At 43.2% G+C, this 23,534-nt stretch overlaps 1 protein-coding gene across 3 annotated transcripts in view; it reads left to right on the top strand.

Moving 5' to 3' along the window:
- Positions 1 to 23,534, top strand: part of SCRN1 (secernin 1) — a 66,266-nt gene that overhangs the window by 27,870 nt on the left and 14,862 nt on the right. For all 3 annotated transcript variants that reach the window (XM_027539429.1, XM_027539427.1, XM_027539428.1), the window contains exons 3-5: positions 12,804 to 12,985; positions 19,906 to 20,108; positions 21,082 to 21,276. In XM_027539429.1, coding sequence (XP_027395230.1) covers positions 12,804 to 12,985; positions 19,906 to 20,108; positions 21,082 to 21,276 — 580 coding nt within the window. The remainder of the gene's footprint in view (positions 1 to 12,803; positions 12,986 to 19,905; positions 20,109 to 21,081; positions 21,277 to 23,534) is intronic.

The following is a 23,534-nucleotide window of genomic DNA, read 5'->3' as shown; positions in this document are numbered from 1 at the left end:
CCCCTGTTATTAACATTTTGCCTTAATATCTTTTACAGTGGATGAGCCTGTATTGATACATTATTATTAACCCACTCAATAGTTTATTAAAGTTCACTCTTTGTGTTGTGTATTCTCTGGGGTTTGACAATGTCTAATACCATGTATCCATCTATCATATAGGGTATTTTCAGTGCCCTAAAAATCTTCTATGTTCTAGCTAGTCATCTCTCCCTTCCCCTAACCCCTGGAAACCCCTTATCTTTTCACTGTCTTCATAGTTTTCCCTTTTCTAGAAGGTTATATAGTTTGAATCATATAGTATGTAGCCTTTTCGGATTGGCTTCTTTCACTTAGTGATAGACATTTAAGATTCACTGATGTCTCTTCCAAGCTTGATAGAATGTTTCTTTTTTGCTCTGAATAATAATCCATTGCCTGGATATACCACAATTTATTTTTGCATTCACCTATTGAGGACATCTTGGTTGAATCCAAGTTTGGGCAATTTTGAATAAAGTTGCTGTAAAATTTGTGTGCAGGTTTTTTGTGCACATAAATTTTTAAACCAATTTGGTTAAAGGTACTTTTTAATGTAATTTTATATTTTGAATAAGTGATAAAATGATGTGGTTCAAAGATTTAATAATATTTAAAAGGTTTACAGTAAACAGTCTTAATCTCCCCTTCCTCCTATTAAAATTTCGATCTTATGTAATCCTTTATTTTTCTTGCCCATCTTGTCATCTTTTATGCAAATGCAAATAAATATGTATATGCAGCCTTTTCTTTTTTCATGAATATAGCACATTATATATACTTTTCTGACCCTTGATATTTTTTTAACATACAATTTCTAGCTTACAATTGGCTTTCTTTTGTTTAGTAACATTTTCTAAAGAGTTTTCTATAGCTAAAAGCTTTCTAAAGAGTTTTCTATAGCTGAACATAGAAATAGAGATTATTATTATTCTTTTACAGCTGACAGTAGTCTATTGTGGAGATATTCCATAATTTAGTCAGTTCTCTATTGGTGAATGCTTGGACTTTGGGCTCGTCTGGAAAGTACAGCCACGAAGAACACTGTACATAGGCTTTCTGTACATGGGCATGTATAGTTGTTGAACACACTTCCACATGCAGGGTCACTAGGTCATAGGATACATTTTTTTTGGTAATAACTGACCTCTGTTAGGGTTGTACAGTTTCCTGCTTACTTTTTTAATCTTCGTTCTTAGTTTCCCTTTCCTAGCTTACACAGTAGGCGTCAGCTGCACTGAGCTGCTTCTTGAATGAACAGCACCCTTCCGTTGCTGTGTTCTTTTGCTCTGTCCTTTGCCGAGTCTCTCCTTCCTCTCCCGTCTCGTCATCCACTTGGTAGACTCCTCTGCATTCTTCACGGTGCCGGCACCAGTACCCCCCTCCTCCCTTTAGCCTGCCACCCTTCTGTGAATGTGTAGCATGTTAAGGGTCTTTTTCTTTTATAAATTAATTGAAATTCATGGTGACCTGAAACTAGGGGATGAGTTCTGGCTCAGGAGGCAGGGGCCTGTTGTTCTAGTCCTGCCTTCTGCATTTACTGCGTCTTAGACCTTTGAGCCTCTGGGACTCAGTTTCCTCATTTTCCAGACAGAGATCACAGCACCCCCCACCCGGCCTTCTTGTAAAGCACGTGTGAGCTAACATGTGAAAGCACTTTGTAAACTCCAAGCAGAACACTGCAGGGAGAGATTTTTCTTTTTTTTTTTTTCAGGTTTTTTTGTTGTTGGTTTTAAAAAAATTAAATTTATTTTTACTTGAAGGATAATTGCTTCACAGAATTGTGGTGGTTTCTGCCAAACATCAACGTGAGTCAGCTCTGTCCCCTGCATCTTGAGGCTCCCTCCCATCTCTCCCCCTCCCACCCCTCTAGGTTGTTGCAGAGTCCCTGTTTGAGTTCCCCGAGTCATACATCAGATTCCCATTTGTTGTTGTTTAGTTGCTTCCTGCATGACCAACTCTTTTGTGACCCCACACACTGTAGCCCACCAGGCTTCTCTGTCCATGGGTGGGATTCTCCAGATAAGAATACTGGCGTGGGTTGCCACTTCCTCCTCCAAAATTTCCATTGACAATCTGCTTTACATATGGTAATGTAAGCTCCCATATTACTCTTTTCATACATCTCACCCTCTCCTTCCTGCCCCCCATGTCCATAAGTCTGTTCTCTATGTCTCTGTCTCCATTGCTGTCCTGCAAATAATTTTGTCAGTACTATCTTTCTAGATTCCATATATATTACAATATTTATCTTTCTCTTTCTGACTTACTTCACTCTATATAATAGGCTCTAGGTTTATCCACCTCATTAGAACTAACTCAAATGCATTCCTTTTTATGGCTGAGTAATATTCCATTGCATATATGTACCACAGCTTCTTTATCTATCTTTTGATGGACATCTAGGTTGCTTCCATGTTCTAGCTATTGTAAATAGTGCTGCAGTGAACATTGGGGTACATATGTCTTTTTCAATTTTGGTTTCCTCAAGGTATATGCCTAGTAGTGGGATTGCTGGGTCATATGATGGTATGGTTCTTGTAAAGCACGTGTGAGGTAACATGAGAAAGCGCTTTGTAAACTCCAAGGAGAATACTGTGCAGAGAGAGATTTTTCTTTTTCTTTTTTTTAAAAAAGAATCAGGTAGTGTTGAGAGAGATTCTGTGACTCCAGGTCTCAGTTCCCAAACTCCTAACTTGTAGCATATGCTAAATCTGCTTTTCAAACTTACTCTGTGTCTTTAATTCCCATACAGTTACACCTGTCTCCATCCCCTGTTCTTGTCCCAAGTACAGAATGATGGGTTCTTTTCTACCGGGCTTTTGAGCTACAAAAACTATAATGTAACTTTCATAATAGTCTTCATCAGCATACAGAAAATTTTAATTATGAAGACTGAGAACTTCTCATAAAAACTCTTCTATTACTCAGTCTTTTTATGACATTTTAAACATTGTCTGCAGTTTCCCTAGAAATCTCTTGTGAGTGTTGTAGTCCATGAAGCCCGTTTCTGAGAATAATCCTGTGCAGAAAGTCACTCTGATTACTCATTGCCACCCACCCGCCCACTCTTCCAGCTGGGCCATGCTCCCAGGTGGGCTTGCCTTTAGTTCATGCCCTTACCCACCCTTCACTTCATCTTGCCCTCAGTCTGTCCCTCTGTCCGCCTATGCATCTCTCATCTACTCTTTGTCCAGTTCCCTCTACTTGAGATAGAGGAATAAAAAAATGGGGTCCTCCAGCACTGAGTTCCTCAGTTTCAAATATTACACTGGGCATTTTGTTCAGCTGCACAGTTGGCAGATCAGAGCATTTTATTTTGTGCTCTTTAGTCTTTCTTCTGCAGATGCTGGGTTTTAAACAACTCCCATTTTGGTTGCAGAGTAGGATGGGTAAGTTCAGTTCAGTTGCTCAGTCGTGTCCGACTCTTTGCGACCCCACGGACTGCAGCACGCCAGGCCTCCCTGTCCATCACCAACTCCCAAAGTTTACCCAAACTCATGTCCATTGAGTCAGTGATGCCATCCAACCATCTCATCCTCTGTCGTCCCCTGCTCCTGCCCTCAATCTTTCCCAGCATCAGGGTCTTTTCAATTGAGTTAGCTCTTCGCATCAGGTGGCCAAAGTACTGGAGTTTCAGCTTCAACATTAGTTCTTCCAATGTACTCCCAGGACTGATCTCTTTTAGGACGGACTGGTTGGATCTCCTTACAGTCCAAGGAACTCTGAAGAGTCTTCTCCAACACCACAGTTCAAAAGCATCAATTCTTCTGCACTCAGCTTTCTTTTTAGTCCAACTCTCACATCCATACATGACCACTGGAAAAACCATAGCCTTGACTAGACAGACCTTTGTTGACAAAGTAATGTCTCTGCTTTTTAATATGCTGTCTGGATTGGTCATAACTTTCCTTCTAATGAGTGAGCATCTTTTAATTTCATGGCTGCAGTCACCATCTGCAGTGATTTTGGAGCCCTCCAAAAAAAGTCTGACACTGTTTCCACTGTTTCCCCATCTATTTGCCATGAAGTGATGGGACCAGATGCCATGATCTTAGTTTTCTGATATTGAGCTTTAAGCGAACTTTTTCACTCTCCTCTTTCACTTTTATTAAGAGCCTCTTTAGTTCTTCGCTTTCTGCCATAAGGGTGGTGTCATCTGCATATCTAAGGATATTGATATTTCTCCTGGCAATCTTGATTCCAGCTTGTGCTTCTTCCAGCCCAGGGTTTCTCATGATGTACTCTGCATAGAAGTTAAATAAACAGGGTGACAATATACAGCCTTGACGTATCCCTTTTCCTATTTGGAACCAGTCTGTTGTTCCATGTCCAGTTCTAACTGTTGCTTCCTGACCTGCATACAGGTTTCTCAAGAGGCAGGTCAGGTGGTCTGATATTCCCATTTCTTTCAGAATTTTCCACAGTTTATTGTGATCCACACAGTCAAAGGCTTTGGCATAGTCAATACAGCAGAAATAGATGTTTTTCTGGAACTCTCTTGGTTTTTCGATGATCCAGCTGATGTTGACAGTTTGATCTCTGGTTCCTCTGCCTTTTCTAAAACCAGCTTGAACATCTGGAAGTTCACGGTTCACGTATTGCTGAAGCCTGGCTTGGAGAAGTTTGAGCATTACTTTACTAGTGTGTGAGATGAGTGCAATTGTGCGGTAGTTTGAGCATTCTTTGGCATTGCCTTTCTTTGGGATTGGGATGAAAACTGACCTTTTCCAGTCCTGTGGGCACTGCTGAGTTTTGCTGGCGTATTGAGTGCAGCACAGCATCATCTTTCAGGATTTGAAATAGCTCAACTGGAATTCCATCACCTCTGCTAGCTTTGTTCGTAGTGATGCTTCCTCAGGCCCACTTGACTTCACATTCTGGGATGTCTGGCTCTAGGTCAGTGATCACACCATCGTGATTATCTTGGTTGTGAAGATCTTTTTTGTACACTTCTTCTGTGTATTTTTGCCACCTCTTCTTAATATCTTCTGCTTCTGTTAGGTCTCTCCCATTTCTGTCCTTTATTGAGCCCATCTTTGCATGAATTGTTCCCTTGGTATCTCTAATTTTCTTGAAGAGATCTCTAGTCTTTCCCATTCTATTGTTTTCCTGTATTTCTTTACATTGATCGCTGAGGAAGGCTTTCTTATCTCTCCTTGCTATTCTTTGCAACTCTGCATTCAAATGGATATATCTTTCCTTTTCTCCTTTGCTTTTCGCTTCTCTGCTTTTCACAGCTATTGGTAAGACCTCCACAGACAGCCATTTTGCTTTTTTGCATTTCTTTTCCACGGGGATGGTCTTGATCCCTGTCTCCTGTGTAATGTCGTGAACCTCCATCCATAGTTCATTAGGCACTCTGTCTATCAGATCTAGTCCCTTAAATCTATTTCTCACTTCCACTGTATAATCATAAGGGATTTGATTTAGGTCATACCTGAATGGTCTAGTGGTTTTCCCCACTTTCTTCAATTTAAGTCTGAATTTGGCAATAAGGAGTTCATGATCTGAGCTACAGTCAGCTCCTAGTCTTGTTTTTGCTGACTGTATAGAGCTTCTCCATCTTTGGCTGCAAAGAATATAATCAATCTGATTTTGGTGTGGACCATCTGGTGATGTCCATGTGTAGAGTCTTCTCTTGTGTTGTTGGAAGAGGGTGTTTGCTATGACCAGTGCGTTCTCTTGGCAAAACTCTGTTAACCTTTGCCCTGCTTCATTCCGTATTCCAAGGCCAAATTTGCCTGTTACTCCAGGTGTTTCTTGACTTCCTACTTTTGCACTGCAGTTCCCTATAATGAAAAGGACATTTTTTGGGGGTGTTAGTTCTAAAAGGTCTTGTAGGTCTTCATTGAACTGTTCAACTTTAGCTTTTTCAGCATTACTGGTCGAGGCAATGACTTGGATTACCATGATATTGAATGGTTTGCCTTGGAAACGAACAGAGGTCATTCTCTTGTTTTTGAGATTGCATCCAGGTACTGCATTTCAGATTTTTTTGTTGACTATGAAGCCTAGTCCATTTCTTCTAAGAGATTCTTGCTCACAGTAGTAGATATGATGGTCATCTGAGTTAAATTCACCTATTCCAGTCCATCTTAGTTCACTGATTCCTAGAATGTTGATGTTCCCTCTTGCCATCTCCTGTTTGATCACTTCCAATTTGCCTTGATTCATGGACCTAACATTCCAGGTTACTATGCAGTATTGCTCTTCATAGCATGGGACCTGGTGGGTAAGTATGTATCTATTTGTGAAGGCCTCTGAGTCCTGAAGATGCTATGTACTGTGCATTGCAGAACTCATCTCCCTGTACCTTGGGCCCTGTGGGTAGGGGTGTTGAGGAAGCAGATAAATGATTTCCTGGATTATGATGTTCTGTTTGTGCAAGGGTGCATTTGTGTGTGGATGTGGAATGGGTTTAGGTCTATTTGTAAATGGTTAAGCCTTCTATTTAAGAAAGAGAGGATATAACATTACAATATTTTCCTGGAGAAAACAGTGGATTTCAACTAAAGTTTCCATTACCTATACTTGGTGCCCAAGAGAGCCATTATACTATAATTTATGGAGACAGAATTCTTGATAGCCAAGTCAGGTTTGATACATAATTGCTTTTTGAAAGATTCTCTTATTATTATATAATAAACCTCTCCTCCATTTTTGCCTCCTTTAGACTTCTTTGTTTCCTTTTTTAGAAAGTTAATATTTTTTTTCCACTACATGAAATTCTGTATGGGATTAGTATCCTCAATCAGGTTATACAGCTTTCACAATTTGGGGTAGATTTTTGGTAGATACTTTTCCTCCTTTCTTCCCAAAGAAAATATTTGCAAGAAGAACAGAAAATTACCAATTAATGGTAGCTGGTGGCGTTATTAGTAACATTGTCCTTGTCCATGTCCATAGTGGGGCAGGGAGTGGGTTCTGAATGTTAATTCTGAAGATTATCCCTTACCACAGGGGAGTACAAGTCATTCTGGAATCAAAAATCGGAGCAGAGCGGCATGGTCACTAAGTAGATTGTATGCTTTTCTTCCTGTCTGTTTTCCTGTTTTCATCTCTTCAGCTCCAGAGGCCCGGGTTCCCAGCCTCCTATGGAGTCAGAGCATCTCCTTTGCCCCGTGGGAGAGTGGCTTGGCCTGGGGACTTCCTTCCATTGCATCCCTTTTCCCAAGCCTGATTCTGAACCCCTTGCATTGTCCATCCTTAAAGATCTTGCAGCTTCAGGGAGATAAAAACAGCTCTTCTAAAGTATAGGCAGCATCTTCTCTTGTCTTTGTTTAGACTCATATAAGCCTTAATGGCACATTTCCCAGAACCAGTCTAGTTGCAGGCAAGAAGACACTGGGATAAAAACATTAAAAAACAACCTCAGTGATAATCTCAATACTGCTTTAGAGTCACAGGTTTTCTAAAACTAAACCTATTTTCCTAAAGCATCTCGTTTTTCCCTACCTTTCTTTCTCCTCCTAAGAAGTCTGGCTGACTCATCAACTCATTTCTCAGTGGTTTTCGCTGGCGGTGCCAGGGTTGTGTTCACCATCTGAGTACAGTAGGAAAGGCACAATGGTTGCATTGCACTAAGTGAAACGTCTATTGTGTGAGTGTCTCTATTCCCCTTTCATTGGGTGATATCCAGAAATAGTGTGTGCAGGAATGTGCAAGGGTTAGGCGACAGCACGACGCTGATTTTGCTTTTTCATTTTGGACACCGTCACACAAGATAATAAAGGGCTTACCCTGCAGAAGAATTGTCTTTTGTCTTTGTCTCTGGGGCCTTGTCAAGGTTGATCTTTCCATCCTCCAACCTGGTATGTGTCCCCAGGAGCCACCTGAGAGCGACAAGCTCAGTACAGGTAACGTCTTTCAAACCTCAGAGATTAGCATTAGGCAGTGCTGACAGTTCTTTCTTAAGTTTGCATTTAATTTTTGTGGCCGTGCCTTGCGGCCTGTGGGAACTTAGTTCCCTGATCGTGGATTGAACCTGTGTCCCCTGCGTTGAAATTGCTGAGTCATAACCACTGGACTGCCAGGGAAGTCTCAGAGCTGACATTTAGGAGTATGCCTCACCCCTCACCCCCCACCGTTCCTTGGGCTTGTTGTGTGGTCTTGGCACCCGGAAGTCACACTAGTTGACAGGTTTGTTTTACTAAAGACTCGGTGGGCCTGGCCATGGGGCAGCAAGACAAATTGCTCCTCTTTTTGTGCAAGCCCCTTGAACAGCTTGATTACCAGAGCTGAGGCCAGAACTATCCCCCTAAAGACTGATCTTCTGAGTGGTGAACATTTTCTTTTCCCTTTTTTCCTAACAGAAATCTGGCTGGAAATTTTCTTTTTTTTTTTTTTTGGAAATTTTCACTTTAGAACTGTTTTTGTTTTTTGTGTTTTTTTTTTTCATGAGGAAAGATTTCAGGTGCTTTTGGATTTTTCCCCTCAGAGAAACCTTCTCTGCTACTTCAAATCCCACTTCTTCTCTACCTCGTTAATAACGTGGCAATTGTGTTGGTGAATCCATTTAAGAAAATGACTGCCTGCAGAGTTCAGGTTCTAGATGGCTGACTGAAGTTTAACTCATTACATTGTGTGTAAATGTTCCTTATTTGTGAGATTTGCTCCCAGACTGGGACTTTTAAGTAACTAATCTCTGTGAAACAAATGTTTCTGCCTCCCAGACCTGGGTGTGATTAGTCAGGTTTCAAACCCAGTGGACTGTGTGAATTGCAGCCACAGAGGGGCCCTTGTTAAGCCAGACTTCGGTGGTCCATGACAAAGATGCCCTGAGGGTGTGTGTTACAGGCTCGCTTGGGCTTCCCTGGTGGCACAGGGTTCCATCCCTGAGTCAGAAAAATCCCCTGGAGAAGGAAATGGCAACCCACTCCAGTATTCTTGCCTGGAGAATCCCATGCAGAGGAGCCTGGCAGGCTACAGTCTATGGGGTCACAAAGAGTTGGACGTGACTGAGCAACTGAGCGCACACACGTAAGACTGGGGTGCTCACACACCAGCTCCCCCTCACCGGCTGCCCTGTGTCCTGTGCAGGGATCTGGGGATCAGCGTTCAGCCTGGTGCTTGAAAGGGGCTGATTTAGCTTATATGTCTAGTTGGGGATCTCCTTGCTTCCTCACGATTCCAATTTTGGTGTGAAAAGTGTCAAGTTGGCTGCATGTATTTTGAACTCCCACGAAGACCATATGGTCTTTTGGATTCAGTGTTCAGCACTTTTATCAGTCAGTACTTACTATGCTTTCGCAGTCCTGTGACTCGGTGCCATCACGGCTTCCCTAAGTGGCAGAGTGGAGGACCTCCCTGAACCGGAAACACATTTTTGACATCCCCACCTTTTTCTTCTCATTCTCTTTCCTCTGTCTGGAATACCTCGATGTCTGGTGCGGTTTGCAAGGTCAACTCAAATGTCACCCACTTGATAAAACCTCCGCCCTCTTGGATGTGTTTCCTTGCCTTTGAACCTCAATTATGCTCCCTCTGACCTTTGTTACTGATTCATTAATTCATTTATTGATGCCTGCTATGTACTAGATTTGGGATCGAGCCCTCTCTCATTTCTGTATCTCTCATGGAGCTTACATTCTAGCCTGGGAAAATATCATACATAAACTGCACATGCAGTACGTAAGTCAATTATATAGTATTTTGGAAGGGTTACAATGGAGTGGAATGGGAAAAGGAAAAAGAACAGCAGGATTGGGTTGATCAGAAGTGCAAAGGCTTCCCTCATAGCTCAGTTGGTCAAGAATCCGCCTGCAATGCAGGAGACCCCAGTTCGATTTCTGGATCAGGAAGATCCCCTGGAGAAGGTATAGGCTTCCCACTTCAGTATTCTTGGGCTTCCCTTGTGGCTCAGCTGGTAAAGAATCTACCTGCAATGTGGGAGACCTGGGATCAATCCCTGGGTTAGGAATATCCCCTGGAGAAGGGAAAGGCTACCCACTCTGGTATTCTAGCCTGGAGAATTCCATGGACAGTTTAGTCCAAGAGGTCACAAAGAATTGGGCACTACTGGGGACTTTCACTTTTCATAAGGTGGGAGGAGGGGGAGATGCAGTGCCTGTTAAGCAGACACGCCTTAAGTTGGCCGGTGGTCATGGTCATTTGTGTGTGTGCCTTCTCCTTTGCCAACTGAAGGGACAGAGACTGGGCCCCTCACTGACTTATCTGCCAGCAGCACTTTGCACAAGATGCCTTGTGTGTGGTTGCTGCTCTTGTGTGTGGTGTAGATAATTGATGAAATGGGAATGAAGGTGTAGACATGAATTTGAGGACAAATAAATAAGCTCATTTCCTATTTTTGCTTTTTTCCTGTCCTTAAAAAAATTATGATAAATCTGTGCTTAGGAAGTTGAGATTCCTTCCCTATTTACTCAGTCTTTTCAAGACAGAATTTGTCACTCGACCTCAGTGGGTACAGGGGTTTTGGAAAGTGTTGATCAATGTCTGGACTGCTTTTTGCATGAAATAATGCAATCCTAACACATATCCCGCAATTCCATGTAGAAGAGCGCAGAGGACCATAGTTTGTTTAGTGCTTTGGCCAGTTTTTTGTTGTCAAAGGATCATTTTTTTTTAAAAATAAATAACCATAGGGAACTGAATAGGGGAAAACATTTCAAGAGTATATTTTATTATCAGTTTGCCATGAAAAACTCAAGGGTCTCTTGACAACCTCTGAGTTTAATCAGCTTTCAGTTTACAAATAGTTACCAAGTGAAATAACATTATCCCAGGGCAGAGCAATACCTAATGTGGATTGTGAAGATACAGATGTCACATGACCAGTGAGTGTGCATTTCAACCCTTACCTGGGGTTTAGAGATTATGGAAAATCAATGCAGAATAGCTTTCTGGGCTGCATTCAGAAATATAACTGGGTGTTGAATCAAAAAAAGAGATCTAAGGCTGCAGTTGATCCAGTGCTTTCAGATGCCCAAATTAAAGTGTAAATGGATGCTGCGGCTGATAGAGTTCTCCCCTGACAGCTAAAAAGCCCTGTATAATTTAAAGCCCTGAGTTGCGCAGCCTTCTTGGGAAGAGGGTGTCATAGATACTAGAATATCAGTGTCAGGAGGCCCCGAGGCCAGCCTAGTTTAGTGCTTTTCCTGATGCTCCAGTGGAGTCTCCTAGGGGTCCAGTGTGGGGAGGGGAAGGCTCTGAGTGCTTTCCAGGCTGCTGTCTTTACTTGGAAAGGAATGAGCTAATCTAGACCAAGCTATTTCTTTCCAAGTATTTTTAGCCTCAGAATCCTTCCTCCATGCAAACTTTTACCCCAAAGCATAAAGACAATAGAATTGGTCAAAGTGTATTGAGGTGAATGGAAGAACAGGCATGGGACCGGAGGAGGTAAGACACAGCTCTAAGTGGCGTGTACCACAGTTGTAAAAGGAGTTCAAAAAACGCCTTTCTCGGACTGTTTCCTCATGGGCTTAGTGTGGGGATCAAATGGGGCAGACTGGGAAGCATAGTGGATAAGAGAGTGTACGCTTAATGCATTAGTGATATGTAAAGTATCACCATGTTTTTCTCTTTTGTACCACCAGAGCAATCATGTAGGTTGTCAAACTATGTTCTAAGGAGATGGGGATCATTGCAGGAAGCTTAAGGGACCTCTGTTCTGCAGACAAAGCATCTTCCTTTTTATCTGCTTTCTATGTTAGGCATCTAAGTACAATTTCCTTTACAGATAGAGCTCTATAACTTTTACAGAGTTTGAAAACCACTAATCTAGAAGGAGTTTTGCAAATAAATAGGTATGCTTGTTTGAAATGCTGGTGGCCATCCATGCCTTTTGAAATGACCAGATACAGAATATTCAGGGCAGAGACCAGCTCAATATCTGGTACATGAAAATAGACCTCCACTTCATGGGAAATAGATGGGGAAACAGTGGAAACAGTGTCAGACTTTATTTTTCTGGGCTCCAAAATCACTATAGATGGTGACTGCAGCCATGAAATTAAAAGGTGCTTACTCCTTGGAAGGAAAGTTATGACCAACCTAGATAGCATATTCAAAAGCAGAAACATTACTTTGCCAACAAAGGATCGTCTAGTCAAGGCTATGGTTTTTCCTGTGGTCATGTATGGATGTGAGAGTTGGACTGTGAAGAAGGCTGAGAGCCGAAGAATTGATGCTTTTGAACTGTGGTGTTGGAGAAGACTCTTGAGAGTCCCTTGGACTGCAAGGAGATCCAACCAGTCCATTCTGAAGGACATCAGCCCTGGGATTTCTTTGGAAGGACTGATGCTAAAGCTGAAACTCCAGTACTTTGGCCACCTCATGCAAAGAGTTGACTCATTGGAAAAGACTCTGATGCTGGGAGGGATTGGGGGCAGGAGGAGAAGGGGACGACAGAGGATGAGATGGCTGGATGGCATCACTGACTCGATGGACGTGAGTCTGAGTGAACTCCGGGAGTTGGTGATGGACAGGGAGGCCTGGCGTGCTGCGATTCATGGGGTCGCAAAGAGTCGGACACGACTGAGTGACTGATCTGATCTGATCTGATCTGATAGGTATCTTCATTATGCACAGATTGGCTTAAACTAAAGAGACTGGAAACTGAGTGAGTGGCAAGATTGAAACTCACTGTGGAAACCTTTGAGCTGCTTTGAGATGTGCGGTGTCTTTTGAGTCTAGATGTTCCCAAGGCCTTTTATTTCTCGGCTCTGTTTGTAATGGATGTGGTGGTTTAATGTAAATACCAAGGTGAAAACTAAGTAGTACCTGACAGATAATGGCCCTTTCTTTCTTCTGTCTTCATTTTTTAGTGCACTTACATTTCAATCAACCAAGTTCCCAGGACCCATGCCATTGTGATAAGCAGACCTGCATGGCTTTGGGGGGCAGAAATGGGAGCCAATGAACATGGAGTGTGCATAGCCAACGAAGCCATCAATGCCAGAGAACCAGCTGCTGAGACGGAAGCCTTACTGGGGATGGATCTGGTCAGGTACTGCATGGTGGCTCTTAAAGACAACTGCTCAAAACAGGTTGGGGTGGGGATGGGCTTTATCTCTCTCAAACCTCATACTTTGTTATGCAGTCCTTCCAAAGGTGACTTATGCCTTTTGATGTAAATTTGGAGGTGGTGGAAAAAAGAGTAGATTACAATGGAAATAATTCAGAAAAAAAAAAAAAATCAAGTGCTGATACCTGCTATGCTTGAAAACATTATATTAAGTGAAAGAAGCCAGACCCAAAAGGTCACATATTACATGATTCTAGTTACATGAAATACCAAGAATAGGCAAATTCATAGAAGCAGAAAGTGGTCTCCTGGGGTTGGAGTGGGGCATAGAGAGGGATTCCTGATGGGTACGGGGCTTCTTTTTGGGGTGTTTGAAATGTTTTAAACTTAGATTATGGTGATAGTTGCACAGCTTTATGAAGATACTAAAGATCATTCAATGACACTTTTAAATGGGTCAATTTTATGGTCTTTGAAATATATCTAATAATATATAAAAGTAAATAGAAAAAATACATATATAACACATAAAATAAAAAGGAAGAAAGAACAGAAACTGCTTCCCTCCTTTCCCCTCTATGTCTCTGTCCTCTTTTCTTTCTCTCTCCTCTCAGCCACAGGGTAATGCATTCACGTTTAACACGTTAGTGAAGCGCAGAGGCGGACATGTAAGCTTGGCAAGATGGAGGTCTCCGTTGGCTTGTTCACTAATGTGTCACAAGAGCTAGGGCTGTGTCCCTGGTGTGCAGCGGCTGATCAGTGGCCAAGTTTGGAAAGAATGACTACAGTAGAAAGTGGCAGGAATGAAACGACATTCTGAAGTAGTTTCTTTTTTTCCTGAAATAGTGAAATGCAGTGGACTTACGGCATGGTTGAAGGGGGACTGGGCTGGGAGCTGGAGGTCTTAGTTCTCAGTGTGGAAACACCATGAGTGTCCGTGCCCGTCATTTGTTCAGTGTGAGTCCTGAATTGGATGACCTCCAGAGCTCCCAAAGGGGACATGCTACACCAAGGAATGGAGGTTTTTACATTTTATAGGTTTTGCAGGGAGAAATTGCACATGTTCGCAAAGACGTCTGTGGCCCATAGCTTCTTTCACCTGGTCGACAGGTCAGTTTGTGACACTTTTTTGATGCCACATTGCCTTTATGCCTTCCCCACCCTTCCCTACTATTCCAGGTTATTATAAACTCAGAAGGAGCAGGTCCCCTGAGCTGGAGAAAAGGAATAAAAAGCCTCATATTTATAATGAGTTCTCTCTTGATCAACAGAGTGAAATGGAGAGAATAACAAATTTTCAGCTTATGTTTTGACAGCTGTCCCAGTAGTTTTACCTCCCTGTTTAAGAGAAATCCTGAAAATGAAGAGTTAACAATGGAAAATAATGCCCCTTTTATGCCTCACTTACACCCTTGCATTTTGAGTTATCATTGTCTTCATGGAGGGGATTAATAGAACTGGCAAATATCACCATTTAAACAGTTGATTTCTAAGGGATGACAGAAGAGAGTGGTTTTTTCCTTTCTTCAGTGCTTCTGACGTATCTTTTCAAGTTCATCAACCTATAAGACAACCAGAGTTATTGAATGTGTGCTTTGTGTTAGACTCTGTAGGCGCATAAAGAAGCTCAGACACTTCAAAGAGATCTTAGTCTGTTTGCAGGGAGAGGACAGAAGATTGAGCAATGCAAGATTTTAGACCAATTTAAGATGACAGGAGGAGAAATGTGTCTTAAGGCAATTGGAGATTTTTAGCCACATAAACGGCACAGAATCCCAGGTTCTCAGCAAACACTGCTGGATGTTCAGAGATGATAATGGGCTGCATCCGTTTAGGAGTGCTTCAAGGAGATGCATTTCACCTGGGTCTACAAGGCCCAGGGATGTAGACAGAGAAGATATATTTAGCACGTAATTGAGGTTGTGATAGTTACCAAGGTCTGGGACAGTAACATATGTTGGGAGTAGATGACAGGGTAAGTTTAATTATAGTCATTTAGCTGCAACTCCTTTCCTGGCCACCCATGACCAGCTATTACAATGCAAAGACAGGTGTGTGAAGAGGACCCTGCTGTGGTATCTGCACCTTGAGTGGCTCTTTGTGAGTTCAGGGTCTCAGCTTTACACCAGCTATGATCAGTTCAGTCACACACAGTCAGATACTGAGGAGCCATTCCATACCGACTGAATCCTAAAAATGACCCCTGAGCCAGAATTCCTCCTAGATCAACGTCTAAGCGCCTCCCAGCTGATGGGTGCTGTAGCTCCACATGTTTTCAGAGGGACTTAGGGGCGGGACCACGTGCATGCTCAGTCATGTCCAACTCTTTATGACCCCATGGACCCCACCAGGCTCCTCTGCCCAGATTTTCCAGACAAGAATAATGGAGCGGGTTGCCATTTCCAAAACAGGTACAAAGTTTATTATTAGAGACACAGCACAGGTATGGGAGAGCACACAAAAAACAGCTTATTTAAGTCAGAAGCAGGGTGGAAATAGACACCAGAGAGCAGTGCGGTAAAAAGGTGATTTGAATCTCTTACATAAGACACTTCTTCCTGGTGTTTTTGGTGAGTGTGAGGGCTCACTGGTGATTTGAAAGGGGGTTCAGCCAGTGTTGGTTTTGCTCTTTTTGGGTGGCGCAGTGTAAAGAATCTGCCTGCCAATGCAGGAGACACAGGTTCGATTTCTGGGTCAGGAGGATCCTCTGGAGTAGGAGATGACAACCCACCCCATTATTGCCTGGGGAATACCCTGGATAGAGGAGACTGGCGGGCTATAATCCTAGGGGTTGCAAAGAGTTGGATGTGACTGAGCAACACAATAACCAGTGTCTATAGGAGGAAAGAACCTGTGGAAATAAGAGTTACTATTTCCAAAACACTATTGTGTAGTGTGTTTTGCGGAGAATATTGCATTTAACTCTCACCACAATCTGGTGAAGCAGTGCGGCTACTTCTGTTTGGTAGACAGGAAACCGAGGCTTAGGGAGATTAAGGGACTTGCCTGAGGCTTCCACAGAGCCTGGTGTAGGGTGCCTGCCCCCTCAGGGAAGCTGCTTCTGTACTAGAGTGCAGGTTACTTCTCTCCAGGAGCCAGGAAGCTCTGGATACCAGGAGACTGAGGCTAGTCCAAAGGTTTCACACACCTTTCTTCTAAATCAGTGCAGCCATTAACATCCACTTTTCCCCCTCCTGCTTTCATCCCTCTGGCTAGAAGCTGGGACCCTTTTGATAACCAAAAAACAGTGAACCAAGAGAGGCCTTGCAGACCCCTTGATTTGTGGGGAATAAGAAAGGTTATTTGCATCTGCATCTGTATAGGCTCATTCCTAAAAGGGGAGGGGGATTGACTTATTTTTATGACTTTCTCTAGGGCGGTGACTGAGTGACTTCACTTTTACTTTTCACTTTCACGCACTGGAGAAGGAAATGGCAACCCACTCCAGTGTTCTTGCCTGGAGAATCCCAGGGACGGGGGAGCCTGGTGGGCTGCCGTCTATGGGGTCGCACAGAGTCGGACACGACTGAAGCGACTTAGCAGCAGCAGCAGCAGGAGAGTGATTATGTGTTTTCAGGAAATCTAATTATAACTTGCATGTGTGTGCTCAGTCGTGTCCGACTCTTTGCAACCCCATGGACTGTCGCCCGCCAGGCTCCTCTGTACATGGAATTTCCCAGGTAAGGATACTGAATCGGGTTGCCATTTCCTACTCCAGGGGATCTTCCCGACCCAGGGATGGAACCTTCATCTCTTGAGTCTCCTGCGTTGCTAGGTGGCTTCTTCACCACTGTGCCACCTGGGAAGCCCCATGTTTCACCTTAATTGGGATACAGTGGCACAGTGGTTTTCCTAATAAGTGGAAGTATAGGGATCAAGAAGACAAACGAGCAGTGTTCCTAAACATGGGGCTTGCAGCCTGGGAGTGCGGAGGGTGCTCATCTTCCTTGGTAAGCTGTGTTCACCTTTCCAGAACGGACACAGTGAGTTCGACATACCGGTGAGAAAGCCATTGGCCCCAAATAGGCATTTCCTCCAGAATTTTCCATAAAAAATAAGGATCTGAATTTGGGAGCATCTAACTCCAAGACCCAGAATAACCTGACCAGGCGCACATTTCTGAAGGATTTGAGTTATGCTGAAGGTAAATGTCAGAGCGAGACTCTAACAGTTGATTGATAGTTAACCGTTGGCGTAGTTAATTTCAATCCTTTTCCTGCTCCAGTCAAGCCCATGATGGAGGTATAGCAGCCAGAGTGAAAGTAGGCGTGGAGACCAGAAAGTCCCTGTTCTCATTTGGCATCACATGGATGCGCCTCATCTAGGAGGGGAAATGTTGGGAAAGGCTTTAAAATAGGCCTCTTGATGGTGGGTGGCTTGTGGGCCTGGATCCAGACGTACAGATGCACCTCTGGATCTCAGGTGGAGAGGACGCGACCCTCTGCTGTCCACAGCTTTGTTAGCAGTCCTATTCTCGGCCCATGGCAGGGAGACCACCTGGGAATGGTCAGGTGGGACAGATGGGGATCTTTTCCCCATGGTCCTGGCATGAGGGGTTTAATCAGAATCATGTCTGTGGAGGAGTGCAGAGGCCCTCCTGCACACACTGCAGAAGGCACCAAAGTCAGTGTGGGGTGCAAACGAGCAGAACAGTAGGGGAGTAAGTTAGAAACTGCAAGAGAGGGACTTCCTGGCAGTCCAGTGGTTAGGACTTTGCCTTCCAGTGCAGAGGCCACGGTTCCATCCCTGGTTAGGGAGCTACGATCCCACATGCCTTGGGGCCGAAAAAACAAAAAGCAAAAGCAATGCTGTAACAAATTCAACAAAGACTTTAAAAATAGTCCACTTCAAAATAAAAAAAATTTTTTTTAATAAATCTTTGAAAGAAAAACTGAAAGAGAAGTCACAGCTGCCAAAGGTGACCTTGCTGTCCCTGGCTGGGTATTCACAGGCTCCTCCCAGTGCTTGTTTGCATGGGTAAGCGGGGCCCTGCAGAGGCCCTGGGTGCATTCTGCCTAGAATGACCAGGAGCCACCAGGGACCTGTGGAAAGCAGGAAGGGGCCCTCCTGTGAGGCCAGCTCTTGGCTGTGAGAGGCACTTGCAGCACACTTGTTCGCTCTGGACCTTCGAGATGAGGTGAGTGCTTATCTCCTCTGCTCCTTTTTGGAGAAGATGACAGGGACCAACAGAAGAGTCCACTGCTTCCATCTTCTAATGAATTTTTTCTTCTATGACTCCCCTAAGGCTTCAGCTTCTCAAAGCATTGCCTTGTCATCAAGGCTTCCTAAATAAGCTTAAATTGAGAAATGCCAAATGAATTGGTATATAATTAATCTCTGAAAATAAGCCTGTTGCAAAGATAAATCCGGATCATGGAGTCCCATTATCTCTTCGTCTCCCTGGCAGCACAGTGCAACGTCCTTTCAGGAAGAATCAAACTGGGTGAATTTTAATAGTAATTGCATCTCAAGTTGAAAACTCACCCAGAACTGGCCTCTGCTGCCATCTTAGTAGGGGTCCATTGCCTCTGTTCTGAGACTCCACGCTTCTGTGACCAACATTACAATTTGAATGAAGAAACGAATAAATAGAAATTTACTGAGCACCCATTACGTGCCATTCTCTTTCAAATCAGCCTGAGAGGGAAACAGTACTGTTTTTCACTTTACAGACAAGACAATCAAAGTTCAAAAAGGTTACCCCTGGTGGATAACAGAAGCAGAATTAGAAATGAGGTCACTTTATCTCTGAGTCATTTGTTTTTCTGCCACAGTCTGCTGTGTCTGAAAACTTACTGATCACCTACTTGGTCCCGGGTGCCGGTGCCATGTATTTTCATGTTCATCATCTCATAAAACCCATCTTCCTAGTACTCAGTGACGTAGGTGCTTATTTTACTGGTGACATAAAACTGAAGTTCAACTGTATGATACAACTTGCTCAAGTTACACGGCTTCTCAGGTGGCGCCAGTGGTAAAGAACCCACCTGCCAATGCAGGAGACATAAGAGATGTGGGTTCCATCCCTGTATCGGGAGGAGCCTCTGGAGGAGGGCATGGCACCCCACTCCAGTATTCTTGCCTGGAGAATCCCATGGACAGAGGAGCCTGGGGGGCTACAGTCCATAGGGTCGCACAGAGTCAGACACGACTGAAGTGACTTAGCATGCAAGCACGCAGGCTCAAGTCATGTAGAGGGCGGTCTCTGTGGCCTCTTTAAGGAGTCTCTTCATTGGAAAGGCTGGGAGGAGATGGCTGTTTCACTTTGGAAGAAGTTGGTCCTTTTGAATGACTGAAGCTGTAAGTCACACCAGTGGAGGTGGGCTGTTAGGTAGAAGAAGTATGTAGAAAAAGGACTGGTCTTGTCCTAACCAGCCGCCCATTCCTAAGGAGATGGTGGGTGAATTACATTCACAGAGGACAGTGGCTGGCTATAGAGCACTGCTATTACTAACCCGAATACCTGGTGTAGAATCATAGAGGTCACGGCTGGACTGGGCAGAGGTTTCCTTTTGCCCAGAGGCAGGAGGGAGAACAAGCCACAGGGAGATTGTCTTGCTAAGGTCTTTTACGAAGCTGGCCAGCTTCAGGGGAGTCAGAGTTAGAAAACAGAAAAAGAGAAATGGCCAAGCTTCCTTTCAAGAGAGAGAAGCCACTGGGCTCCTGACTGTGTGGAAAGGGCATGACCAAAGACAGAAAACGCCCCCATGATTTTGAATGGAATGTGTGCTATGTATTGTGAGTTCAAATGCTGTTTATCTGTTTGCGTATCAGCCTGAGTATTTAACATAGTTATGCACGTCGGCATTCTTCATAACTCAGCTTGGTCCCAACCTTTGATGCCTGTGCTAATAATGAGGTGGTGTGAAATGACAGGTGTGCTTCTGGTCTTCTTACTTCAGGCTTGGTTTAGAGAGAGGGGCAACAGCTAAAGAAGCCTTAGACGTCATCGTCGCCTTGTTGGAAGAACATGGACAGGGTGGGAATTATTATGAAGATGCTAACTCCTGCCACAGCTTCCAAAGTGCATTTCTGATTGTGGACCGTGAGGAGGCGTGGGTGCTGGAGACTGTAGGGAAGTACTGGGCTGCAGAGAAGATCACAGGTGAGTGGGGGTGGCTGGTGGGGAGTTTCAAGGACAGGAAGAGCTAAGGCCATGGTGCCCAGACTTACAGACCCTCTCAGTGCTACATCTGCAGGCTCTAATGTGCTCCTCATTTCTGGGCACCCAAATACACACATATTTGCACATACATTCCATTATTTTAAAACAATTCATTATTGGGGATTCCCTGGTGGTCCGTCCAGTGGTTAGGACTACATTCTGTCATTGCTAGGTACCTGGGTTCAATCCCTGGTTAGGTTACTAAGATCCTACAAGCTGCACAGTGTGGCCTAAATAAATAAATACATAATTCATTATCAGGGTCACTGTGTTTTTCTAAATGTTGGGGCCTGAAAAAAAATCTGAATGAAGAAGTCCCATAATTTAAAAATTAAAAAAACAAAAAACGTATATATTGATTTGAGCAGAGGGCGATAGTTAAGCGAGACTAAGCGACTTAGCAGCAGCAGCAGCAGCAGCAACCTGGTGAGGAGAAATGTCTGGAGCTGCGACATTCATGAGTCTTGTTAGCAATACAGAGCCTCTTTCAAGGAACCTTTCACTTTTCTCGTGGGTAGTAAACGAGAATAATAATAAAATATTAAAATAAAATAAAATATTAATATTTTATTAAAATATTTTAATGGGTAGTAAATGAGAATAGTAATAAAATATTAATATTAAAATAAAATAAAATAAAAATAAAAACCTTTCACTTTTCTCTTGGGGTTTAGTTTGTCAGGTCAAGTGACTCACTCATTGAAAACGTGATAAAATGTGTCAGGGCTGCTCAAACCTTCTAGGAGATCTTAAAAGAAGACCAAGGACTTTATGTTTCTCTCTTCAGAAATGAAATTGATTCCTCCATATAGTTAGAGTCAAGTTGCAGGGGAGAGCTGCCCTGTAACATCCATTTCTTGATAAAGTCTTTATAAGTCTATGTCTAAATAGTTGGACTTTGTATTCTTTACAGAGGGAGTCAAGTGCATTTGCAATCAGCTTTCGCTCACGACTAAAATCGACGCAGAGCATCCGGAACTCAGGAGTTATGCTCAGAGTCAAGGTTGGTGGACGGGAGAGGACGAGTTTAATTTCTCTGAAGTTTTTTCTCCAGCTGATGACCATCTAACCTGCTGTTCAGGCAGAGACACCTTAGAAAAGCAAGAAGGTGAGTTGGGGTGTTCCTTACAGTTCTCTCTCTCATACCATTTGTCTTGCAGCTATTTCAGAGACCTTGTTTGAACTTGGGAGAATAAGCAAAGAGGAGAAGTGGAGAACAGACCTTGTCCTGTGTACGGAAACTGACTTGTGCTAAAGTCCTTGCTGTGCAGTCTATGACCACAACTTGCATTTATTTTTACATGATGCTTTTTATCCATGGATGTTTCTGCTCCCATTTCTCCTTTAAGTGCTGATGTCACTATGCTTGTCTTTGAAACACTTAGTGCAGTCTTGCTTATACCTCAGCATTTGTACATTTGACGTATCTTCTCTGTATATTTCCCTGTTTCATTAGCCTGCTGAGTCTTGACATCAGGGGTGCTATCTTTTATTCACCTTAGGATCCCCTTGGGATGCCTGTTATGGCCCTTTGTTCTGTGAACACTTGTTGAGTCAAATTGTTGAATTCCTTTCATGAGCCCTCTATTTCCCACCCGATATTGACTTAGCCAGCATCCATTTTTAAGTAAATGTGGTGACTGGTAGCTTGTTACTTTTGTGCCTGAGTGGAAAACCCTTCCCCATAAACCACAATGGCCACATTTTATATTTGCTGGTGAGACATGTGTTTTGTGAGTCAAGCCTTTGGTGATTTAGAATAGGAGTTGACCTGTTGGTAGATGCCTGTTTTGTAAATAAAATTTCACTGGAACACAGCCACACCTGTTTATTTTCCTCTTGTTTATGACTGCTTCCGTGCTGTGTGGCAGAGCTGAGCAGTTGCAGCAAGTCCAGCAGAGATTATAGGGCCCGTGTCTTTGTGTGTATGTGTGTGTGCGCTCAGTCGTGTCCAACTCTTTGCGACCCCACGGACTGTAGCCTGGCAGGCTCCTCTGTCCATGGGATTCTCCAGGCAAGAACACTGGGGTGGGTTACCGTTTCATCTTCTAGGGGATCCTCCTGACCAAGGGATTGAACACGCGTCTCATGAGTCTCCTGCATTGGCAGGCAGATTCTTTACCACTGAGCCATCTGGGAAGGCCTACAGGGCCCATAAGGCTAAACTGTTCCCTGGCTGGTTCTTAAAGAAAAAATTGGCTGACTCTTAATCTAGAAGAACACTTTAGGACTTTTGCTATAAACTTTATTAATATATTCTGGGTAGAAAGGTAAGAAAGTATCTATTTAAAAATGAGAATCTTATAAAAAACTACAGTTTTTATTTGAAAAAATCTGACTTGGTGAAAGTATAATATATAATACCAGTTGTAAAGTAGTCCTGCCAAAAATATCAAACATTGACCTGATGCAGCTTCTGGATCTAGCTACTAGTTTGCCAGAAATTCAGAGGATGGAGGAGAATATTAATAACACCATCTGCAAAGTGCAACTTAAAAAGTCCAAAGTATGGGAGATTCAGGAGAAATGGCCAAGCAAATAAAATGCAAGGGGGGAAATGAGAGGCAGTGATTCAAAGAGTTTTAAGAGACATTATCAACCTGTCAGATCCTGGTTTAAATCAATAGATTCATTTATGAGACAGGGAGGAAGTTTGAACCCTGGATAGTTGAAGAACTTGGGGACTTGTCGTGAATATTTTTAGGTGCAATGTGTTATCCATGGAGATATTTACAAAAAGGATATGAGTTGTAGTAGCAAAGTTTAAGATACCTTTTCCCATGTGTTGCTTTGATTTGATCTTTGTGAATACAGATTGAAAAAATACTGTTTTAATGAATTACCAACAGAGGGAGAAAATGAAGAACCAGAATCCTATGTAGTGGAAGATTTGTTAGTCTTTTTATCTGAACTCAGAGCCAATAGTCCTTATGGTTCTCGATATTTGAAAGACTTCTCTGTGTATATTTAGCACTGTAGAGAGGTCATTCCCTAGATATAATATTAACTCTAACCAGCAGGATTATACCAGAGAGCTTGCTTGGTGCTCTGCATAGATTGTATACTTTCTTATGAATATCATTCTGTTGCATATTGTACTAGTTGAGGAATTGCTAAGTGCTGTAACAAAAAGACCCCAAAATAATGTGGTTTTAAAAAATGCACCTTTATTTCTCTCTCCTAGTCCAAATGTATACAGACAGTCCAGGGTGGGTGGGTTACTTTACCTCAACATGTGACTTTGTTTTGTGGTCCACTCACTGGCATCTCCCAGCCAGCAGGAAAGGAGGGAAAAGAATGAAGGGCAAGCATTCCTCTTTATGGATGTGACGGGCAAGTTGCACACGTCATTTCTGCTTACCTCTC

Source organism: Bos indicus x Bos taurus, chromosome 4 (genome assembly GCF_003369695.1).
Source record: "Bos indicus x Bos taurus breed Angus x Brahman F1 hybrid chromosome 4, Bos_hybrid_MaternalHap_v2.0, whole genome shotgun sequence".
NCBI lineage: Eukaryota > Metazoa > Chordata > Mammalia > Artiodactyla > Bovidae > Bos > Bos indicus x Bos taurus.
The sequence above is the reverse complement of the archived record's forward strand: the minus strand, read 5'-3'. Positions and strand labels throughout refer to the sequence as shown.